We start from the raw sequence: 22,687 nt of genomic DNA on the forward strand, positions 1-22,687 counted from the left end.
CTATGGAAATCAATATGGAGATACCTCAAAGAGCTTGTACTAGAGGTTCTATTTGACCCAGCCATCCCTCTGCTGGGTATCTTTCCAAAAGAACTAAAAGAATCATATCACAGAGAAGTATGCATACCCATGTTTATAGCGGCACAGTTTGTAATAGCTAAAATTTGGAAACAGCCAATTTGCCCATCCGTTGGAGACTGGATAAAGAAGATGTGGTTTTTCTATAAAATGGAATACTACTCAGCCATAAAGAATGAGAAAATAGATTCATTCATAGGAAAATGGATACATATTGAAGATATACTCCTAAGTGAAATAAATAAGGCACACATGTGTAAATACCAAATAGTTTCTCTGGTGTGAATAATCTGCAATAATACAGAAGATCCTAATAAGATTACTGACATTAAGATAAAAAGGGAAAAGAAAAAAATGTGAGATAATGAAAAGATGGAAATAAAGTGATTGTAGATGGGGAGGGGAGGAGGGGGTGAAGGGAGGGCAGGAACAAGGGGGAAAAAATGAGAATCAAGACTTGTCATGTAGAGGTACAAGATCCCAACAATGAATGTAACTGTACTGTATCCCTAAAATGTACCAATAAACTCAATTAAAGCTGAAAAAAAATCTAAGTGGTTGGAGTCAAATATTATTGTATATTTTTTAACTTCACAGGTGATCCTAATACAAACAAAGCATAAAATATTTTCAAACAATGAGAATGGAAAAATGTACAACCTCTAGGTTTCATTATGAGTCAGTGTCACTAGAGAATACACCATTCAAATATTTGTTCTCATTCACTCTACTTCTTGTTCTCCTGATAGAAATATAAAAATATGGGGTTTTTCACACCATATTTTTTTCAAACAAAAAATGACTGAAGAAATTTTTAAAAACACATGTCTGCCAGAGAGAAGACAGGTAAAATTAATACATATCTATTAAATAATATTTGCTTTTTGCAGTTAAAGTCAGCTAGTCTTAATCCATTTCTATGTCTGCAATAGAAATTTACATTCTTTAATATGTTTTCTGATAATCAGAGCTTGTAAATTTTTTAGTATCTCAATTTCTTCAGCAATATTTCACTTGAAGATGTGCCTTGTTCATTAGACACAATTTCAAATTTTCAATTAATGATGTCTGTGAAATGTGTGACTTATATGAATAAAATGTATCAAGATTTCATGAACCCTCCATCAGGCTAGACTTCAGGCTAGAATAACATTATCCACTCTCTTTTCTAAGATACCAGCCTTTTTTTTTTTTTTTGGCCTTATTTAGGCTACAAATTGCTCTCCTTTTTTTTTTTTAATCTCTACCTACTTTCTAGTTACTGATTTTATTAAGAGTTACAATTATCTTTTTTTCTTTTAAACATTAACCAGGCCTCTCATTTTAGATTTTCATGAATCATATATTGCAATGTTAACCACAGGTGCATAGCAGTACCCAAACGATAACTATTCCTATTTCTTTTTCTTTATTGTTTTATTCATAATAACCCTTTTCAGTTTCTATCAGTGTACATTATGGGAATACTCAGTGAAATGACCAGGAATTGAAAAATAGCATTTTACTGCATCAATATACTATTTTCTGGAAACAGGGAAAGAAGGATCTTTTCTTCCCTTAAATATGTGTTTCTTTGACAGTTGCAGAAGGTTCAAAATATTTGTTGTTATTTGAGGATTCTAAGTTTGCTTCATTCATGACTTTTCCTCCATTTTCCAATGTCTTGCTTTCTTTTACTTCATATTTTTTCTTCAGAAAATGAAGGAATGAAAAATGAAAAATAAATGATACAAATCTTAAGGATGAAGTCAAACTCAAAAATGACTTTCTATAAAAAAGAGAAAGAGTAGATTAGCATTTCAAATTGTGTGCAATAACTTACTATTTCTGTAGTATGCAAATCTCATTGAGAAATTTTTTAATTATATATAAAAACATGAAGACAACAATTCCAGTAATTCTTTTCATCAAGATACAGGAGTTTTGCATAACTTTTAAAGGATCACAAAGACACTGATACTCAACTCCAGCTGAGGAAGATAGACAAATCCAAGACTGTCAAATAATTTTGTCCCACCTAAGGGAGTAGGGAAGTACTAAGAGTCATGATTAATGCTCAGCAAACAAAGTTAGAGGCAAAATAAAAAACTGAGACTCACAGGACTATAGAATGCTAATACTCTTCCTACAATTTATACCACATTCCTAAGGAATTAGTCTTTTTCTGGGATGGATTTAAGCATCAGCTTCTGGTCCACCACACAATTATAAAAGTAAGAGATTCATACTTGACAATGCACTATGTTGCTAGCATTTTCTTTTTGATACTGTGTTTAGTGATTTCACTTCCACCATGTCTACAAAAAGCTCATTTGTGTATACTCCATGTATTTCTTGCTTGCACGGTTTCTTAGTGAAGTGTAATATTCCAGTAAGGTAATTTTTGTTCTGAGTTCTTTCAGGAGCCTGTCTTAATTTTGATTTTCTATGGTTTGTACTTAGGGTTATGATTGCTGCAGTTCTTCTGTCTATATACCTGAGATTCCACATTTCATTACAAAATATGATTGGCATTAGCTGATTCTGCTCAACTGAAGGGTAACATAAGTGTACTAATCATGTTAAAGGCAAATTCTTCTAAGATGTCATGTTTAGTGGGTTAGGTAAGGTGCATTAAATGCAAATTAAACTTATAGTTTGTTCAATTTACAATGAGATTTTTTAGATATGACACCATTTTAAGTTGAGAAGCAGCTGTAGCTTAGAAACAAGGCTATATTTATAAGGATATATATATATATATATGAATACATATTTATAAGAATATATAGGGGATATATAAGGATATATATATATATTTACATATACAGAGAAGGCTGCAGAGATGAAATAACAAAGTAAAAGAAAAAGAAAAATTTATTTTTCTTATTCTTTGTTGATCTAACAGATAAATATATGTTCAATATAATTGCAATATATTTGATTATATATAATATATATGTCTATACAGTGCTTATAAATGCTTATATGTAAGGCAAATGAATGAGAGCAGTGAGAAAATAGATGGAAAAGAAGAATTAGGTAATTTTTATATTATCAATAAATTATGTAGTATTATTTGAAGGTAAACTAAGATTAGATATAAATGTGTATTGCAAACTTTAAGACAAGCAATAAAAATTTTTTGAAGATTCATAACTTATACTCTAAGAAAGAGAGGTGCAATTATAAAAAATTCTTAAGTGAAACCACAACATACAGAAAAAGACACAAATAGGAACTAAAAATAAAGTTCTGTTATGTAACTATTCCAACTTCACATATGGAATATAAACATTATATATTGCAAACACATACTAACAAAGTTTCCAATTCAGAAAACTGGAATTGTAAAAGCAAATTAAAACTTAAATAAACAGAATGAAATACATAATAAAAATTAGAACAGATAACAATAAAATTGAAAGCAAGACATCCATGCAAAAAAAACTAACAAAAAAAAGCTCCTTCTAAAAACAGATTAATAAAATCTATAAGATTCTGACCAGGATAAGAAGAAAAAAATAAGTGGGAAAGATGGGGAAAGGAAATAAAGGACAAGAAAAAATATGAGAAAAGGAAAAAATGCAAACAAAGTCTTTGTAAATAGGGGATGGTGGAGCGGCTGAATGGAGGGCAGGGGTATTGGGAAAAAATGAGAACCAAGACCTGTCATGTAAAGGTACAAGATCCTAATGCTGAGCTGGGCATGGTGGCTCAAGCCTGTAATCCCAGCACTCAGGAAGCTGAGGCAGGAGGATTGCTGTGAGTTCAAGACCAGCCAGGGCTACACAGTGAGTTCCAGGTCAGTCTCAACTACATAGTGAGACCCTGTCTCAAAAAACAAAAAACAAAAAAACAAAACAAAACAAGATCCTAATGATGAATGTAACTGTACTGTATACCTAAAAAGTACCAATAAACACAATGGGAAAAAAAAGAAGAAAAAAAGACACAAATTACTAATATCAAAATTGAAAAAGGATACAATGCTATAGTGTCTAGGGGCATTAAAAAATAATAATGTACTATGGAAAGAATTATGCTTACAATTTTAATAACCTAGATAAAAATGAATGGATTTTTTTAAGGACACAATCTACCCAAACTCCCCAGAGAAGAAATAGGCACTCTTAATAGGACTATATATAACAAAATTGAATCGATAACAATGAATAACCCTTTAAAGCACAAGGTCCAGATGAAATCACAGGTGATTTATACCAAAAGTTATACAAATTTTCTACAATCTGTCTTCCTGTTTCATTCTATTAGGCCAAAATTATCTTCATCCTCAAACTAGACCAGGATATTACAAGGTAAAACAAAGAACAGATTATTAACTCTCATGAATATAGATGCCAAAATTTTCAACAAAGCAGCAAATCAATTTGAGCAATTTACTTAAAATATACACCATGAAAAAGTGTGATGTATTCAGACATGACAGGCTTCTTTGACACTCTAAAATCCATAATTGCAAGGATCTTCCACCCTAGTATCAAACTAGTTTCAGTTCATGGCCTGTTAGGAACCAGGTTGCACAGCACAAGCTTAGTGAGGTGAGCAAGTGAAGCTTCATTTGCATTTACAGACATTCCCTACTACACCTGAGCTCCTGTCACATCAGCAGTACAGGCATTAGATCCTCGTATGACTACAAACCCTACCTGCAAATTGCAAATTTGAGTGATAAACCTGTGCTTTCTCCTAAAGAGAATCTAATGCCTGATGATGTGAGGTGAAGCTGAAGCCATGATGCTAGCTCTGGAGAGAGGTTGCAAATATACGTTAAAATGAGCAGAAGGTTCGACTACACAGAGACATTATGAATCTACTGCTTGCAGACTCATATCAAAATCCTATGAGTCAGTGGAAGTGACAGTTACACTCCAACAGGTGATGAGCTTTATATTAGCAAATCAGTGGATGTACTTCAATTGTACAGCTGCACCTGTGGAAGGCTTTAAATCAGAATCCAAAACTTTTAGTCCATGCATGACCCACACCTTATTTATCACTTCCATGTGCACATCATTCCCACACTCTGCACTTATCTCTGTAATAGTTTTGGTAAATCCACAAGCTATGCCTAGCCAAAATGTGTGAAAAGCAAATGTCACTGAAGAGGGAACAAGGGGGAAAGACTCTGTGAGGCAATAACAGAAGACCTCAAAACTTACCAGATAAAGAAGTCTGATATTAAAGAAAATATCAAGTCCTATGTAAATTCAATTCATTGTAACAGGTAATTCACATTCTCCAAGCCCGTTTTTATGTAATATGTGGTTACTGGCTATCCAAGCAAGCCAGGAAACTTTCAAACTTGCTTTGCCACATGAAGATCAAGAACTCTGAATGTTTTTTTTAAAAAATTCTTTGGAGTTTAATATAAAAAATGTGAATATGGAAAACAGAAGCTTCTTGGAGGTCACTACTTCATCAAAAGTGTTTGTACTGAGAGAATCATTGTAGTGCCTAACCACATTTTTAATGCTAAAGAATCCTTTTGTATTAGTGAAGAGTTAATCCTGCCTACTTCTCAAGATATTTGTCATGAACTTTTAGAAGAGGGCAGAATTTGAAAGGTGGCACAGGTTGCTGTTCCAGCCAACACGATGACTAGATAAATTCATGAAACTGAGGTTCCATTATTAGAGAAGATTAATGAGACAATGTGGGATGCAACACGAGTAGATGAGTCTACCAATGTTGACAAGGCAACCATACATACTTTTTGTAATAAACATCTTGAAGCTAATGTACACTACTTTGAGCACCTCCTGTAACTGTAGAGGCCAAAGGTAACTTATTAATCTCATAACATCTCAATAAATTTAGTATTGAAATGTTTATACAAATTTTTGTTTTTTCTGAAATATATATACATTTTTATGGACTCATATACTCATATATACTTTATGTTTGTATATACATTATATAAATACAAATTTCATACATATATATTTTATGTTATGTCATATTTTATATATATACGTTTTTATATATTTTATACATATTTTAAATATAAAAGGCATACATACATAAAGCTATATCTACATTTATATCTATATCTGCATCTATAGAGAGAGAAGAGAGGATTTCATATATGTATAAAGCCAGGTGTGGTGGCGCACTCCTGTAATCCTAGCACTCGGGAGGCTGAGGCAAGAGGATTGCCGTGAGTTCAAGACCAGCCTGAGCTACATAGTGAGTTCCAGGTCAATCTCAACTCAACTACATAGTGAGACCCTCTCTCAAAAAAAACCAAAAAAAAATAGTATTTTCATATGAGGAGAACTTTAGGAAACAAAAGAATTGAATCCAAGCTCTTTTTCTTTCAGCTAGGTGAATTTAGACGTTAGTTATTATTCTCTAATCTAATTTGCATATTCAAGAAAAAAGGATTTTAAAAAATCACCACACTACAACACTCAGGTACTTGAGTTCCAACACTATCCTTAACACAAAACCTAATCCTAACCCTAAGCCAAACACTAACACTAATCATAATTCCCACATGCCAATAGTAAGGTACTTTAACATCAACACTGAATCTAAAACTACTCCTATACCAACCCTAGCCCTAACCATAATACCCATACTCCAATATCAGGCACTTAAAATTCAACTTTATGCCTAACACTATGAAAAATTTTAACTCAAATCCTGACACTAGAACTAATACCCACACCGAAATTCTCAAGTGATTAAATTCAAACTACCTAAACTAAACCTAAACATAATCTTAAATTTAACACATACCATAATTCCCACAATCCAATACTCAGGTAAATCGTTTCTAACAATATTCCTAACCCTTAACCTAATGCAAATACTAACCCTAACCCTGACATTAACAATAACACTAAACATAATACCAACACACCAATACTCAGGTACTTGAATTACAATATTATCCCTAACCATAAGCCAAACATTAACAATAATACCCACACTCCAATACTCAAGTACTTGAATTTCAACACTATCCCTAACTCTAACCCAATCCCTAACCATGATACCCAAACACTGAAACTCAGATACTTGAATTCTAGGACTGTCATTAACCCTACACCTAAGCATAAACCTGACACTAATGCTAACATCAATGACAATACCCATACTCCAACATTCAGAGACTTAAAATACAACACTATTATTAAACCTAACCCTAATCTGTACACTCACACCAACATGAACCATAATAACCACACTCTAATACTCGGTACTTGAATTCTAACACTGTCCCTAACACGAACCCTAACCCTAATATGTATTTCAATTTCAGCAGTATACCTAAACATTAACTTAACCATAACCATAACATAAACCTAACCCTAACCTTAACAATAATGCCAATTCTCCAATACTCAGCTACTTTTATTCCAAAACTTTTCTTAACCCTAACTATAACCATAATACCCACACTCCAAAGTCCGGTACTTGAATTCAAATACTGTACTTAACCGTAACTTAACCTTAATCCCAACTCTAACCCTAAAAATACCCACACTCCAATATGCAGGTACATGAATTTCAAAACTATTCCTAAACCTAACACTAACCCTTACCATAAGACTAACTCAAGCCATAATACCAACACTCCAAAGCTCAGACACTGAAATTCCAGCATTATACCTAACCATAGCCCTAATAATAACACTAACCATAATAAATATCACCATAGGAATACCCGCTCTGCAATAAGCCGATACATGAATTCCAAAACAATCCCTAGCCTAACACTAACATTAGCCCTAACAATAATACCCACAGTCCAGTACTGTTACACGAATTCTAAAACTATACCTAAGCCTAATCATAACCCTAACAGTAATACCCAGATTCCAATCCTCAGTTTCTTGAATTCCAACACTATTCCTGACACTATCCCGAGCCCTCACCCTATAATAAACACTAACCTTAATACCCACACTCCAATACTCAGGCACTTGAATTCCAACACTTGAATTCCTAACCCTAACACTAACAATAGTTATTAGAAGTATCAAGATGAATTTCCTCACTGTCTAATATATTACTGATTACCAACTAAGGATTCATTAAGTGGTGACTTTCATTATTAATATATTACTATATTCAAAATGATATACTTTTGGAATTAACATACTCAAAGGAAAAAATCAACGAATGAAATACATATATGGCAACTCACCCAAATAATATTGAATTATACATCCTACAGGCACCTTTTGATCCACAAGTGGGGGCAGACCACCTTATACATGTTGTATCAATCATGGCCCCAAAATATATTGGAGATAGTATTCCTCCTGGAACATGGAATGAAAAGCCATCAATCCACAGAATATTTCAAGTGAAACAGGGTAGCATGCTAAATTGATCCATTTTACAGTGAGAAAAGGTGAAAAGTTTGGAAGACTCATCATGTTGGCCTAATTATATGCAAAAATCAAGAATATAGGGACCTACAAAGACCCACATCATACACAGTAACACCTCAGCTCATGAACTCTTCTGTCTATGAACAATTCATTTTGGAAACAGAAGTGTTCTGCAAAATTTTGCTTCTGCATTGGGAAAGGAACATGACTGAGGCCACCTTACCTACACAAACATGAACACAGCCATCTTCCCCAGAATCTTGGAACAAATTATGTTCATGAACCTATGTACCACTTAGTAATCTTACACAATTTTTTTTTTGAGACAGGGTCTCACTATGTAGTTCAGGCTAACCTTGAACTCACTATGTAGCCCAGGCTGGCCTTGAACTCACAGCAATCCTCCTGCCTCAGCCTCTCGAGTGCTGGGATGACAGCCATGGGCCATTACACCCAGCTCACACACATCTTTTATCTACACTAAACTTCCCAGTGCATATAAGGAAGAAGGAGCATTATATGTATATAAGCTCATTTCTTTTTAATCTTCTTTTTTTTGGTACTGGGGATTGAACTCGGGTCCTTGCGCTTGCAAGGCAGGCCGCCGAACCACTGAGCTAATCTTTTCTTTTTCTGATGAACTATATAGCCTTTTACAATTCATAACTATATTTTATTCAAGACAATTTTTTGTGAATTACAAATTTGGTCTTCAGTTTGTATTTTGCCATGGAAGCATTTGTATTTCACTGAGCCTGGTATAGGACACATCAATCATAATTACAATGGCAAATTACATTTGAATGGCAAAATTTCTTTTAAAAAATGTTATGTTGTTGGGCTGAGGCTGTAGCTCCACAGCATGGCACTTCCCTGGGACATATGAGGTCCTGGGTTCAATTCTCCAGCAGAGCAAAAAAATAAAATAAATTAATAAAAATAAAATTCTAACTTGTTGGTAGAATTTCTTTAATTCTCATGGTCTTGTGTCAATATATGAGAAGGAGTACTAACCACTCAGATTCTATGGTAAGCTTCTGTGTTACTAGGAGGGAGGCAGCTCCACAGGGTTGGGGGGTAGGAAAATGCTGTCAGGTACAGAGGCTGCCTGATATAGATGCACAGAAGAAAATATTGCAGAAAGAATTGGTGTGGAAACTCATGGCACCTCCATCATCTCCTCCCTGTCATTCCCTACAGTTCTTTCCACCTTTGAGGATCTGTGACATTTTCTTCAAATGTACTTCCTGTCAAGGTTTCCACTGTAATTTGACTGAAATCTTATGTTTCTTTCCTTGGCTTCCAGAGGACCCAGGGATTTGCTCCTCCTACTTCCTTAAGTTTTCCCGCCAGTGGTTGCCTCTGACCCCTGATGCGTCCTCTGCCCAATACCCAGATGAAGGGTGAGCATAAAATAGTTCGAAATCTTACAAAATATTATGCACAAGGGATAGGTTAGAAGCAGTTAAAATAACAGTAGGCATCTGGGAATGAAAATGGCAAGTGGCAACTAGGTAAAGAAGATGATTTCCTAAATCTCTGACAAATCACCTCATCTGAATAGTTAAAAATAAGCCCTTATCCTCTAGAGCTTATGGTCCTACTCTTTGCTAGTAAATTTCACAATATTCCAAGCTCTGTTTATTTTAAAATTTTCTCTTAATCAGATGCTTAATTCGAGTCCAGGTTGTCATCCCCTTTTCAGTTTGAACTTCTGCTAACAGTCAGCTATCCAGCCTTACAAGACTTAATAGTGGGAAGGGTAGGGGAAGGTAATAAGAGAAAATAAAAAATATGAGAAAATGAAAAAATGGAAATAAAGTGTTTGTAAATGGGGAAGGCAGGAGTATGGGGAAAAAATGAGAACCAAGACCTCTCATGTAAAGGTACAAGATCCCAATGATGAATGCAACTGTACTGTATACCTAAAATGTATCAATAAACTCAATGAGAGAAAATAGATAAATAAAAAAATAAAAGGATTCTGAAAAAGAAAAGACTTAACAGTAAAAAGCTGTGCGAGCAATCTCAGTTTTTTATTACTTTGCACAATCTCAGCTGGATCAAATTCTCAGGACTCCCAAGCTGCTTACCTACATAGTGACTCCTTTTAGAAAAAAGGCCCTCCACTCTGCCTACCTGAAGGAAATATTCCTCAGTAGAAAATTCTTAGGGACTGCATATCTTTGTCTTAAAGCATGCAATACAAATATACATATAATATAAAGCATGTAACACAAATATGATGATTCTTTTGTCTTAATAGGTTGATCTTAGAATTACCAATCAAATTCTCTTTAAGGTCATACAGTCTTCCTGTCTTCTGTTTATTATCTTACCATTAAAAAAATGCTTCTCTTTTACACTTTTTTTAAACTTTCATATGATCAGGAATTAAAAACATTCAGTTTTTGTGCTTTGACATGAATATTTATCTTCTGAACTTAATATATTTCTCATACCTAGTGTTCGTATAATCAGTGAATGGAAACCCATTGCAAGAGATTTCAATTCAGGTTGAACAATTCTGAAATAAGACAAAAACAGATAAACATTAAACATCTTTAAAATACCAAACATACTTCAATATTAAAATATTCTTGTGTCATTTTTATTTGTGTTGACTGAAAACCCTCACATCATATAGTTATTATCTTCAGTTTTAAAAAGTACACACTCCAGTGATAATAATTATTACATTATGTGTTTGTTGTTTTATGCTTTCGAGATAAATTCATAAGAATTTTCACATTTCATCCTTAGGAAAATCCCATGAGAACATGACTATAACAGACTTTGTGATGCCTATGAAAACACTGTCCATACAGTGTCTGTTCAGTGGACACAGTGCTTTACCTAGGCGTAGGTCTCAGCACACCTTTTTACCACCCTTATTTCTGTCACTCACGTAACAGAAAGCTTTTCTATCCTATTTAATGAATTACATAACACAGCCAGAATAGTAGAAAATGTTGTCTGTATTCTACTATCTAGGGTCACTATTATTTTAACTATGCAAGCACATTTCAATACACAGTTAGAAAAATCACTCACTGTTACATTTAGAAAATTATTCCCACAATTCTATCTTGCTGTTTTCAGGAAGCTGATGGCACCACTAGCCCTGTGATAAGCTAATACATATCCAGCAAAATAAAATTATCTGACAGTAATGGAAATGGTGGCCTCACTTTAGGAGAGAGATTGCAACTCAAAATAAAATTCATTTTTACTGAAATATTGAACTGGGTGATACAGTTCTGTTTTTCTTTTCCTCTTACTATTTTCTTAGCATTCAACAAACATTTACTAAGTGCCTCCTGGAAGATGTCATACTAGCTTTTGTTTTTGAAAATAAGAGAAAAAGATGATTCATATTATGTGACTTGAAAAAAGATATAAAACCTCTCTTAGCCTTATTTCCTTCACCTGCTAAGGGGACATAACAATTCTCATCTCATATGTTGTGAGAGTCCAATGCTATGAGCAAACACATTATACCTCAACTTTATTCACAGGAATTTGTTCAGTAATTCTTTCAGGAGAACTAGGAGTTGTTGAGGCTCACAAAAGTATTGGAGAAAGCTAGGGGTTGTGGCATACTCTTGTAGTCCCAACTCTTTGGGAGGCTGAGGCAGGAGGATCACTTAAGCTCTTGAGTTTAAGACAAGACTGGACAATAATGAAAGCTTGTCTCAAAAAACAAACAACAACAACAACAAAACAGAGAAAGAATGAAAAAGGATTTGAGAGCTTACAAAACTGCATAGTGCAAAACTAAATTAAACACAGTAATAAAAATTAAACATAGGACTTCTGGGAAGAAGGTGGAGGGGTGAGCAGCATCAAATAAGGCTCTCTGAAGATTTGAATCCAGCTGTGGGAACATAGCAACATGGAAAAGATAGGAAAGAGAAAAGTGGGTCCCTGGGACAAAGGATCTGATGTGAGAATTGAAGCCCAGGTAAAGAACAAAGAGAGATATGGCAATTGGTGCTTTCATCCTGAATCCCAGCTCACACTGTGGAAGAGGCACTTCGAATCTACTGAGGAATCCATGGAGGAAAGAATCAGTGGAAAGAAGCAGTAGACACTGTGGGCTAAAGCGGCTTGTGAGTGATTTCGGTTCACATGTCCCCAGGAGAAGGTGAGTTACTCATCACCATTTTGTAAATGGACAAGCTGAGCATAGTACTCAGAGCAACTGTGAGTTGCCTCTAACTGGGAGCTACCAGTGTCGTGGTGAGGCACACCATGGAAGACACTGAGGGTCAGGGAGGTAAGTTCAAGCTGGCAAGAGGCACCTAAAATGTTGTGTGCTGAACAAGTCAGGTCCCAGTCTCACAGCCAGAAACCAAGGTTAGCCTTAAATTCAGTGGACTTGAAAGTAAAGGCTTGCTGGGATTATCTATCCCTCCACACGCTGTAATTATACTATACACTTTTCTGGGGTCAACCAATATGGATCTGGGCTCTGTCTGCCCCTTTATCTACCAATGACAACAGACACATGCCCTGAAGTAGGCATTTTTCATTGCCTTTCTTTGCTTTTATTTTTCTTGTTTCTTCTTGTTTTTATGTGTGTGAATATTATTTCTAGTTTATTATTGTTGCTTTGCTCTGTTCTTTTTTCTGTTTCTTCCTTCTTTCCTTCCCTCCTGTCTTTTTCATCAGTTTCCCAAAGCTTTTGTAACCTTTCTTCATCTTTTATGCTTGCTTCTAATCTCTTTATCTGATTCTATTTCTCTATTTTTTCCTCTTATTCCTTTCAAAATTTCTCTTTTAATGGTAAAATCACTTTTAAGGGGTATTTACTGTATACAACTTTCTGATTTGTTTTAAATTTTGTTATATAACAACAAATCTTGTCCACGTGGTTAAAAGTTTCAAATTAATAGTTACCATACTTTATCATTTTCTAGGCTGTGCTTGATGATACTGTTATATTGATTGTACTACTTTTCCAGAGGTGCCATAGTTGTTCTAATCAATTTTTCTTTCTTTTATGCCAAGATCCAGATTGCCTGATGGTCATAAACAATATTGTAGGCAAGTACCAAAGAACCAGAGGCTAGGCCAAATAGAATGCAAGTTCTTTTTTTTTTTTTCATTAATTTTATTGGTACATTTTAAGTATACAATATAATAACATTCATTATTGGGAATTTGTACATTTACATAATATATCTTGATTCTTATTTTTCCTCATTCCCCTGCCCTCCCTTCAACACCTCCACCCCTCTCTATTTACAAAATCTTTGTTTCCATTTTTTCATTTTCTCATGTTAATTCCATTCCCTTCTTTCCTTTCCCTTTTCCCTCCCACTTCCCCTTTATACATTTTCTTCCTATTTCACATTATCTATTACATGTTTTGATCCTTATTTACACTTTCAGTTCCTCATACCAAAGGCACTATTTGGTATTTACACATGTGTGTCCTATTTGTTTCACTTGAGTATGGCCTAAATGTGCACCCATTTAGCTATAAATGTCTAGTTTCTCATTCTTTCTTTTCCCCCATTGTTTATTGGTACATTTAAAGAAAACAATACAGTTACATTTAATATTGGGATCTTGTACCTCACATGATATGTCTTGGTTCTTATTTTTTTTCCAATACCCCTGCCCTCCTTTCAACCCCTTCACCCTTCTAGTTTCTCATTCTTTATAGTGGAGTAGTACTCCATTTTATGTTTTTAAAATTCCTTTATCCAGTCTCCAGTTGATGGGCAATTGGGCTGTTTCCAAGTTTTAGCTATTATAAACTGTGCAGCTACGAACATGGGTGATGTGATTCTTTAAATTCTTTTGGGAAGATACCCAGCAGGGGAATAGCAGGGTCAGATAGAACCTCTAATCCTAATTTTTTAGTTATCTCCACACTGATTTTCCTAGTGGTTGCATCAGTCTACACTCCCACCAACAGTGCAGAAGAGCCAGAAAAATTTTATTTCCAATAAGTTGAAGAGGTGGGATCTTGCAGCTGACTCAAAAGCCAAGAGCCAGATACATCTAGAATACTTTGTTGAAAAGTAACCATTTCTTAAGGAGTTCTCAGTGCAAACAATAAATCTATGTAACACAAGCAATTTACAACTATCAATGCAAAAAATAAGTTTAAAAAATGTAAAATGAGAAGACATGGAAGCAAAATGCAATCCCAGACTTCCAGCTTGCCTAAAGAAAACCCAAGGGGCAGTGAGGTGGAACAATTAAAAAACCATCCATCTGAACTCTCTGAAATGGTTCCAGTGAAAGTAACAAAGCAGGTGAAGGAGGCTCTCGAAAAAAATCTAATTAGAAATAATTTTGCAGATTTTTAAAGAGATGATGACCAGAGTAAAGTACTTTGTTAGTGAATGTAGAGTAGATACAGATTAAAAAAAAAAAAGAATAGCGTAGGAAAATTATGAAAATCATGAAAGTTCAATATAAGAAGGAAATGAAATACAGGACACAGATTCAAATAGATTTCCAAGAGATTAAAATTTAAAGTATATGCAGCAGAATGAATCAGTGTGAGGACAGATCTAGAAGACAAGTCTGTGGTTAGCAATCATGAAAGAATTTTTAAAAATAGCAAGGGACAGCAAAATATCAGTCCAACAGCTGCTATATGATGCAAAGAAAAATAACAAGTTTGATCAAAGTCAATGAAGATCAATGGAGCTAGAACAAATGACATAAAAAACTTATTCACAGAAGTAGTGGCAGAAAATTCCCAAGCATGGGAAAAGAATTTGATATGCACATAAGTGAGAACTTGAATTAACTATGATCAAATAAAATCTACACCAAGGCACATAATAGTCAAGATTCCAGCAATTTAGCACAACAGCAGAATATAAAAGCTGGTAGAGAAAAAGAAAAAAATTACCTATAAAGGAAAGCACATCAGCAGACTTTTCAACTTAAACTCTTAAGCCAAAAAGAGCTTAGAATAAAACATTTCAAGCCACAAAAGAAAATAATCTCCTACCCAAATTGATGTACCCCACCAAACTCTCTTTGAAAACTGATGCAGAAATAAGATTTCCACAACAAAGAACATCTGAAGAAATCCATGACTACCAAACTAGAATTCCAAAATGTTCTGAGGCATAATGAAGACTACAATGCCATGAACCCCAACGGCATGAATTTATCAGGCTAGCCATCCAATTAGATGGAGGTCAAAGAAAGGAAACCAATAATGGAAAAATTATAAGGATAAGTCAATACATATCACTTATAACCATCAAAGCAAATGGTCTCAATACAACAATCAAAAGAAACAGATTGCCAGAATGGAGTAGGAAGCAAGATAGAAGAATATGCTTCCTACAAGAAACACATTTAACTCAAAAAGAAATTCATAGACTGAAAGTCAAAGGATGGAAAAAAAAATACTCCATGTGACAGGGACCTGGAATACCTTACTGTCACAGAGAGATCAACTAGAAAAATAATCAACAAAATATCAGAATTGAATCAAACCTTTGAACAAATGGACTTAGTAGGTGTCTGTAGAGTGTTTCACCCCACAACATCAGAGTACACATTCTTCTCAGATGTATATCTCCAAAATACACCAAACACTAGCTTATGGAACCTGCTTAAGTAAATGCAAAGGAGTTGAAATTATCTCATGCATATTATCACACTGCAGTGAAATTGGAAATCAATAGCAAAAGAAACTAAAACTCCTATGTAAAATCATAGAAATTAAATAACACCCTCTTCAAAATAAGAAGAAAATGGCTAAAGGGGAAGTGGGAAGGGGAGGGGAAAAGAGATAAGGGAAAAGAGAAAATGTGAAAAAAGAAAAAATGGAAACAACATCTTTGTAAATAAGGAAGAGTAAAGGGTGTGAAGGGAGGGCAGGGGTATGGGGAGAAAACAAGAACCAAGATATAACATATAAAGGTAGAGGATCCCAATAATCAATGTAACTGTATTGTTTGCTTTAAACGTACAAATAAACTTAATGAAATAAATAAATAACACCCTCCTCAGCAAGCAATGGGTCACAGAAGAAACCTCAGTAGAATGGGAACTAACACAAAGAATCAACAACTGGGATCTCTTATTAAACAGCTTCTACATAGCAAGAGAAACCACCAGCAGCGTGAAGAGACAACAACAAAGTGGGAAAAAAAATTTACCAGCTGTTTCTCAGACAAATTGTCTACTATCTAGAATATATAAAGAACTTTAAAAATCAGACCTTCCAAATTTAAAGATCCAATCCAAAAATGGGTATCTGAAATGAGCAGACATTTCTCAAACAAAGAAGTAGAAATACCAAATAAACATGAAAAAATGCTCAACATTACTGGTCATTCAAGAGATGCAGATGAAAACAATGCTGAGATTCCACCTCATCCCAGAAAGAATGGCTGCTATCATGAAATCAACCAAGAATAAATGCTGGTGGGGCTGTGGAGAAAAAAGGAACCCTTCTCTACTGTTGGTGGGAGTGCAGATTGGTGCAACCACTGTGGAAATCAGTAGAGATACCTCAAAGAACTAGGATTAGAGGTTCCATTTGACCCAACTATTCCCCTATTGGGTATCTTCCCAAAAGAATTAAAAGAATCACAACACAGTGATGTGAGAAATTAGAGACATTTGTCGCTAAGTGGATGCACATTGAGGCTATACTTCTAAGTGAAATAAATAGGACACACGTGTAAATAATGAATAGTTTCTCTGGTATGAGAAACTGAAAGTATAAATAAGGATCAAAAGATAGTAATAGATAATGTGGAATAGGAAGAAAAGGTGCAAAGGGGAAGGGGAAGTGGAAGAGGCAGGGGAAAGGAAAGAAGGAAATGGAATTAACATGAGAAAATGGACACATAGTCTTCATAAATAGGCTGGGGTGGAGGGGTTGAAGGGAGGGTGGGGAAATGGGGAAAAAATAAGAGCCAAGATATACCTTGCAAAGGTACAAACTCCCAATGATGAATGTCATTATATTGTATACCTCAAATGTACCAATAAAATTAATTTTTTAAATCACCTTTTTCAGTCTTGCCCCTTCTTGTGGACAATAACTAGAGCCCCCTCTTTTCTCTGATTCTATCCTTGCCATACCGCAATTGATGGTTGACATTTCAGCTAGAGTAATAGAAGAATAGAAGAATTAGGTAAGTTAGCAGTACAACCTTAGTGCTCAGTCTCTCTCTGGGCCTCCCAAGATACTCAGAATGAACTCCAAAGTCTTGACTATGTCCCACATGATCTGAACTATGCTAGCTCTCTCGCTGTGCTTCTCGGTTTTTTCTTCCTCAAACCTTTCCTGACCTCATACAAATGCAGTATTCTCTGTCTTAGGGTCTTCTGCTGTAAGCTTGCCTGGATTGCTTTTTCCTGTCACTATGTTAGTATGGTTTGGACTCTCCCAATTCATCTCGTAATCCAGATCTCTTAATCTTAATCTCTTATCATGCTTTTCAATGTACAGTATCTGAACTAGTATTGCTCACCTGCCTCTTTACCTTTTCTTTCGTACTGTGATTTATTTTTCTTTCTAATGTGTAACATTTACCTTATTTATTATGCTTATTTGCTTACTACTGTTTTTCTCCTATATGCAACAACCACACAAAGACACACACATACACACACCAAAAAAGTGGAAGCTAAATCAAGCTTTTGGTGACAGACATTTCATAACCACATAGATCTATGCCTGACACATGAAATAAATGGATATCGAATGAGTACATATCACCATTCCCGTTCAACCTCACTTTAGCAATAGCCATGTGACGAGAACACTGAAGAATCATTAATGGACTCAAGTGTATATTTTTATTCTATACTCAGTTTCATGAAAGTTTTTTCAATGAAATATTGGTAAGAGGTTAATGTTTTTCAAAATGTGTAATGTTGGTTTAACCACATTTCAAACAAAATCATAGATAACTATCATTAATCATAAAACAGTATCTTCTAAAACTCTAGTGACAGCTTAAATTAAGAAATAGATTCAAGCTTGTATGACTGAGGTGATATTCTGTAAGTTAATGAATCTGTAATTTGGCTATAAGCAAAGTTTCTCTATTAGAGGAGGAAATTTATATTAATGTGTTATATAGCTCTATCTGTGAAATAATTTAGTATAAGTAATTTAGGAAGATTAGGAGTCAGAGTAGAATTAAAATATCTGTAGTCTCCCCAGTACCAAAACAAAACAAAACAAAATTCCTGTAGTCTCACTTTACAAGTCTATACTCATTTTAACAACATTTATGAACTTTTGTTCCCTTTCCTGTTGGCTGATGGTAAAATTATAGTCAACTATGTAGGCTTTAAAGACATAATTCGATATTTACCAGGTTGCCATACTTATATGCATATATAATTCAAGATTTACATCTACTGTTTTCAGTGGAGCTAATCTGTTCCACGTCCCTCTCAGTGTGTTCCAACCAACACTTATTTTCATTCCTCAAAAATTCTAGTCCCTACCTGCCTGAGGACATGGGCACCTGGACCTCCCTAAATAGCCCTTCACTTGGCTACTTGATCTTTTCATTTCTGAATCACACGTCACACTTTTTTAGTTTCTCCCTCACATTGTCTCTCTCCCACCCCAAAGTAGTATTCTGTTTGTTTCATTTAATAACAATCTTTTTTCCTGATTATTATAAAGAACATTCTCCATGTGTATTTTCAAGCTTATTTGTCTCTTGCCAATATTTTCTGTTATATTCAGCCTAACATGAGTCACAACAGGCACCTTATTTACTTTATACACCACAGAATATTCTTCATTAAGTATAGTATCTTTTTAAAATATTTAACTATTAAGGAAAAATTTTGTTTTCTTCACATTTTTTTCCTTTGTCTACACCAGTATTATGAGAGACTAGGTGAAACCACATTCTGTAAGTAGGTGAAAAGCTTAGGATTAATATTATTGACTGAGGATTAAATTAGGTCTGATGGGGCCGGGGATTTAGCTCAGTGGTTCGGTGGCCTGCCTTGCAAGCACAAGGACCCAAGTTCAATCCCCAGTACCAAAAAAAAAAAAAAAAAGAAAAAATAGGTCTGATGCACAAGTGTTTTCTTTCAATGCAGCTAGTAAATGATTCTCCTTGACAGGCTTATGAGGATGGAAGACAACTCATAATAAAGTATTGTTCTGGAGTCACAGTGACTCTCTGACAATTGGGGCAACTGTCAATCTATGTCTTAGGATTCTTTGAAAAAGGAGAAAGCATGGAATCAAGATTCCACAGTTGAAGAATGAAAGACAAAATATTATCATTTATTCCATCTAAGTATCACAATAATTTTAAGAAGAAATATTATTAATTAAAATGTACAGACATGAATTTGGATCCCAAATATTATATGAAAAACATATACATCATTAAATATGCTCACACTCTAATATAACATGAAAATATTTTTAAAGTCATACTTACCTCACAATAAGGATGATATGTGAAACACTTCCCATTGCTCCAAAAACAGCAAGCAAAAATTGTACACTTACATAAATATAATAGTTCGTTTTACAAATCTCATGTATTGGGCATTCACCTAAATGGGCTGTAAAATTTGTGCTGGGAAATCCAGATGCTTCTATACAACTACAGTTATAAAACACCTAAAAAAAACAGTTTTTGAAATTTTACACAATGAATTTGCAAACCTTGGTGGAACTATAAATATATTTCGTTATATTTAAGTAAATCTCATCTATTTAAACTAAAAAATTACAGTTTTTTAAAAAAGTCTAAAAATATCTTGCTGAATAGCTGAAAGGCAAAATAGTTTCCTGGATCCCTTTGCAGATAAGAAAACATAATTCACTTTTAATATTAAAATCATTTCTAATTTTAAATTAAGAAAGAATTGAATGTTAGTGTGTAAAACTGTGTATTACTTTTAGTTCATACAAGTTCTTTTCTATGCTTCTCTTCTACTCTCTTTTCATTTGTCTAATATACTTGAGTTTTCTTTTTAACAGTCTCAAGTAAGTGTTAAGCATTGGAAAAAGGCCTTGGAGAGGGATTACTCAGAGAAGGCCTTAACATAATTATTTGCAAGGGGCAGAATCTGCAACTAGAGCTGCCCATCACAATGGGATGCTGCTATGGGAAAATAAAGCCAGGTAAGGGTGCTGTAATTCTATTCTGGAAAGCAAAAATAATATCCAAGGACATATTTACAGGTAATAAAATAGATGATATTAGTATTATTAGAGAAATTCAACATAACAGACTTGCAAAACCAACAAAGCACAAGAAGAGAAAATTTAAGCACATTTGATATAGAGGTTTAATCAGGCAAGTGCCTTTAGTAAATTTTGTTCTGACTGTAGTCTACACTAATGTTTCATGGAAGTTCACCTTGAATCTATTAATGCTAAAGCCCAGGCACTGGAGGGGGGATTAAGGAAAATTCCATACTTATATGCTTTTTCAAATCTTCACTTTCTTACTTTTTTTCAACTAGGAATAGTGTGGCAGAATCGTTTACTGAACAAGCATATCAACCAACAAAACCAAACTTCAGTACAAAAAACCTTCTATGCGAATAGGCAGTTTATTACTAAGAATTTCTTAGAAGGTCTTTGCAGTAGCCCCAAATTATTCAGAAAATGATGTGCCTGCAGTAGACAGAACTCTGTGGATGATTCTGATATCATGTCTCTTCCAGGCCTCCACCAGTGGCTGGAGTGAGAACATGAATTAAACGACAGTTTCAGTAAAGTCAGTACAGCCATGAATGTTAGGGATGAACTTTTAAGGACACCTTTAGGCCATATTTGTGGAGGTATATTAAAGGTCTGGCCTGCTTTCACAGAATGTAGAATTATTTGTTCTTCAAAGTTGATCATGCCTTTTCAAAGTACCATTTTTAGGCTCAGAGGAAAGGAAGTGATGAAAACTGTTGTAAAATCAAACACAGAAGGCTGTGCAGAGACCAATGCTCATAGCTGGTTGCATTTTTAATGTTGGTAACAGGATAGAGTCCAGGATATGGTTACCCAAACTTGGGAGGTTCTAAGTAGACTGATGGTATGGGCAACACCATAAAGGGAGAACCCACAGTTCACATTGAAATCAATATTTTGATGGAGAAGAAAACGGCATTTTATGGTATATGTTGGCAATGTGTGAGGAAAATACTAAATTATCCTAGCACAAGTGCCAGCTTTGAGAAAATAAATATCAGAAGACAAGAATTAGGCAAAGTAGCCAGGAAGACACACTGATTACTCTTGGAAAGACAAAAGGGTGGTGTGGACAGAGTTAAACTCATCAGAATCTATATTCAAAATTATATGGAGATTGTTTTGTATATACCTTTGTATATAGGTGTATTCATGCCTAGTTATGACAGTCAACTGACTCAGGACTTTCCCCTGACTTCTGAAAGGCAAAGTAATTCCACCTCAGTGTAAATCATATACTTCAGTAAAATGAGATGCTCTACAGAGACTTTAAGTACATTCATATTTCAAAAGGTCATATACTTACAATCTCAAGGAAACAATAATGAGGTAATCTCAAATTAAAATTTGAGCAACAGAGAAACCTGATTGAGTTCCACAGCAGGATTTTTTGTTGCTGTTGTTTTTTTGAAACAGGGCCTCACTATGTAGTTGAGACTGACCTGGAACTCACTATGTAGCCCAGGCTGGTCTCAAACTCAGCGATCCTCCTGCCTCAGTCTCCCGAGTGCTGGGATTACAGGTGTGCGCCACCACGCCCGGTGCACAGCAGGATTTTAAATTAAGACTTGTGTACACAACGTCACAGCCGTCACAATGACAGAAAATATTGCAATCTTTTCCTTCTATCATTTTGCTGGGGACATTAATTATAGGAAGATTTGACAAGTGATTGTTAAATGTCACCTATGGCCTTGATTACGGAGAAGAGCAAAAGTAAAACTAATACTTACGGCAGACTTTTTATTGCCACTGCTAGATTTGCATCCTGCCAGACAAGGTGACAAGTAAGTTACTCCATTGTCCCCACAGACTGGTTCCCATTGACTCTCATCACAATTGCAGTCTGAGTTGCAATAAGACAGGGGTACATTTGCATGAGATGACACTGGACTAAGTCTGGAAATGTATGAGAGAGGAATATAAAAATAAAGAAGAGGAAGAAGCAGAGGAATAGAAGATAGAGGAGTGAAGAATAGGAAGGAGAAAGAAGTAACCACTTCCATAAGTGATAGTTATTATTGTTACAGGCAACTCTACCCTTGATCTTAGCACCAAGAAGTGATTTTTACAGGTGTCT

General features: G+C 34.8%; 1 protein-coding gene across 1 annotated transcript in view; it reads right to left on the bottom strand.

Annotated features, from left to right (window-relative positions):
* Nucleotides 1-650: 650 nt before the first annotated feature.
* The window catches only part of LOC104856297 (solute carrier organic anion transporter family member 1B3), a 55,507-nt gene continuing 33,470 nt past the window's right edge, over nucleotides 651-22,687 (bottom strand). The window contains exons 11-15 of the mRNA XM_010615656.3: nucleotides 22,341-22,506; nucleotides 19,850-20,034; nucleotides 10,889-10,953; nucleotides 8,237-8,354; nucleotides 651-1,846 (exon numbers count right to left, since the gene is read on the bottom strand). Of these exons, the coding sequence (XP_010613958.1) occupies nucleotides 1,636-1,846; nucleotides 8,237-8,354; nucleotides 10,889-10,953; nucleotides 19,850-20,034; nucleotides 22,341-22,506 (745 nt within the window). The 3' untranslated portion in view covers nucleotides 651-1,635. The remainder of the gene's footprint in view (nucleotides 1,847-8,236; nucleotides 8,355-10,888; nucleotides 10,954-19,849; nucleotides 20,035-22,340; nucleotides 22,507-22,687) is intronic.

The sequence above is a fragment of the Fukomys damarensis genome, unplaced genomic scaffold, assembly GCF_012274545.1.
Source record: "Fukomys damarensis isolate Sample0158 unplaced genomic scaffold, DMR_v1.0_HiC HiC_scaffold_19, whole genome shotgun sequence".
NCBI classification, from domain to species: domain Eukaryota; kingdom Metazoa; phylum Chordata; class Mammalia; order Rodentia; family Bathyergidae; genus Fukomys; species Fukomys damarensis.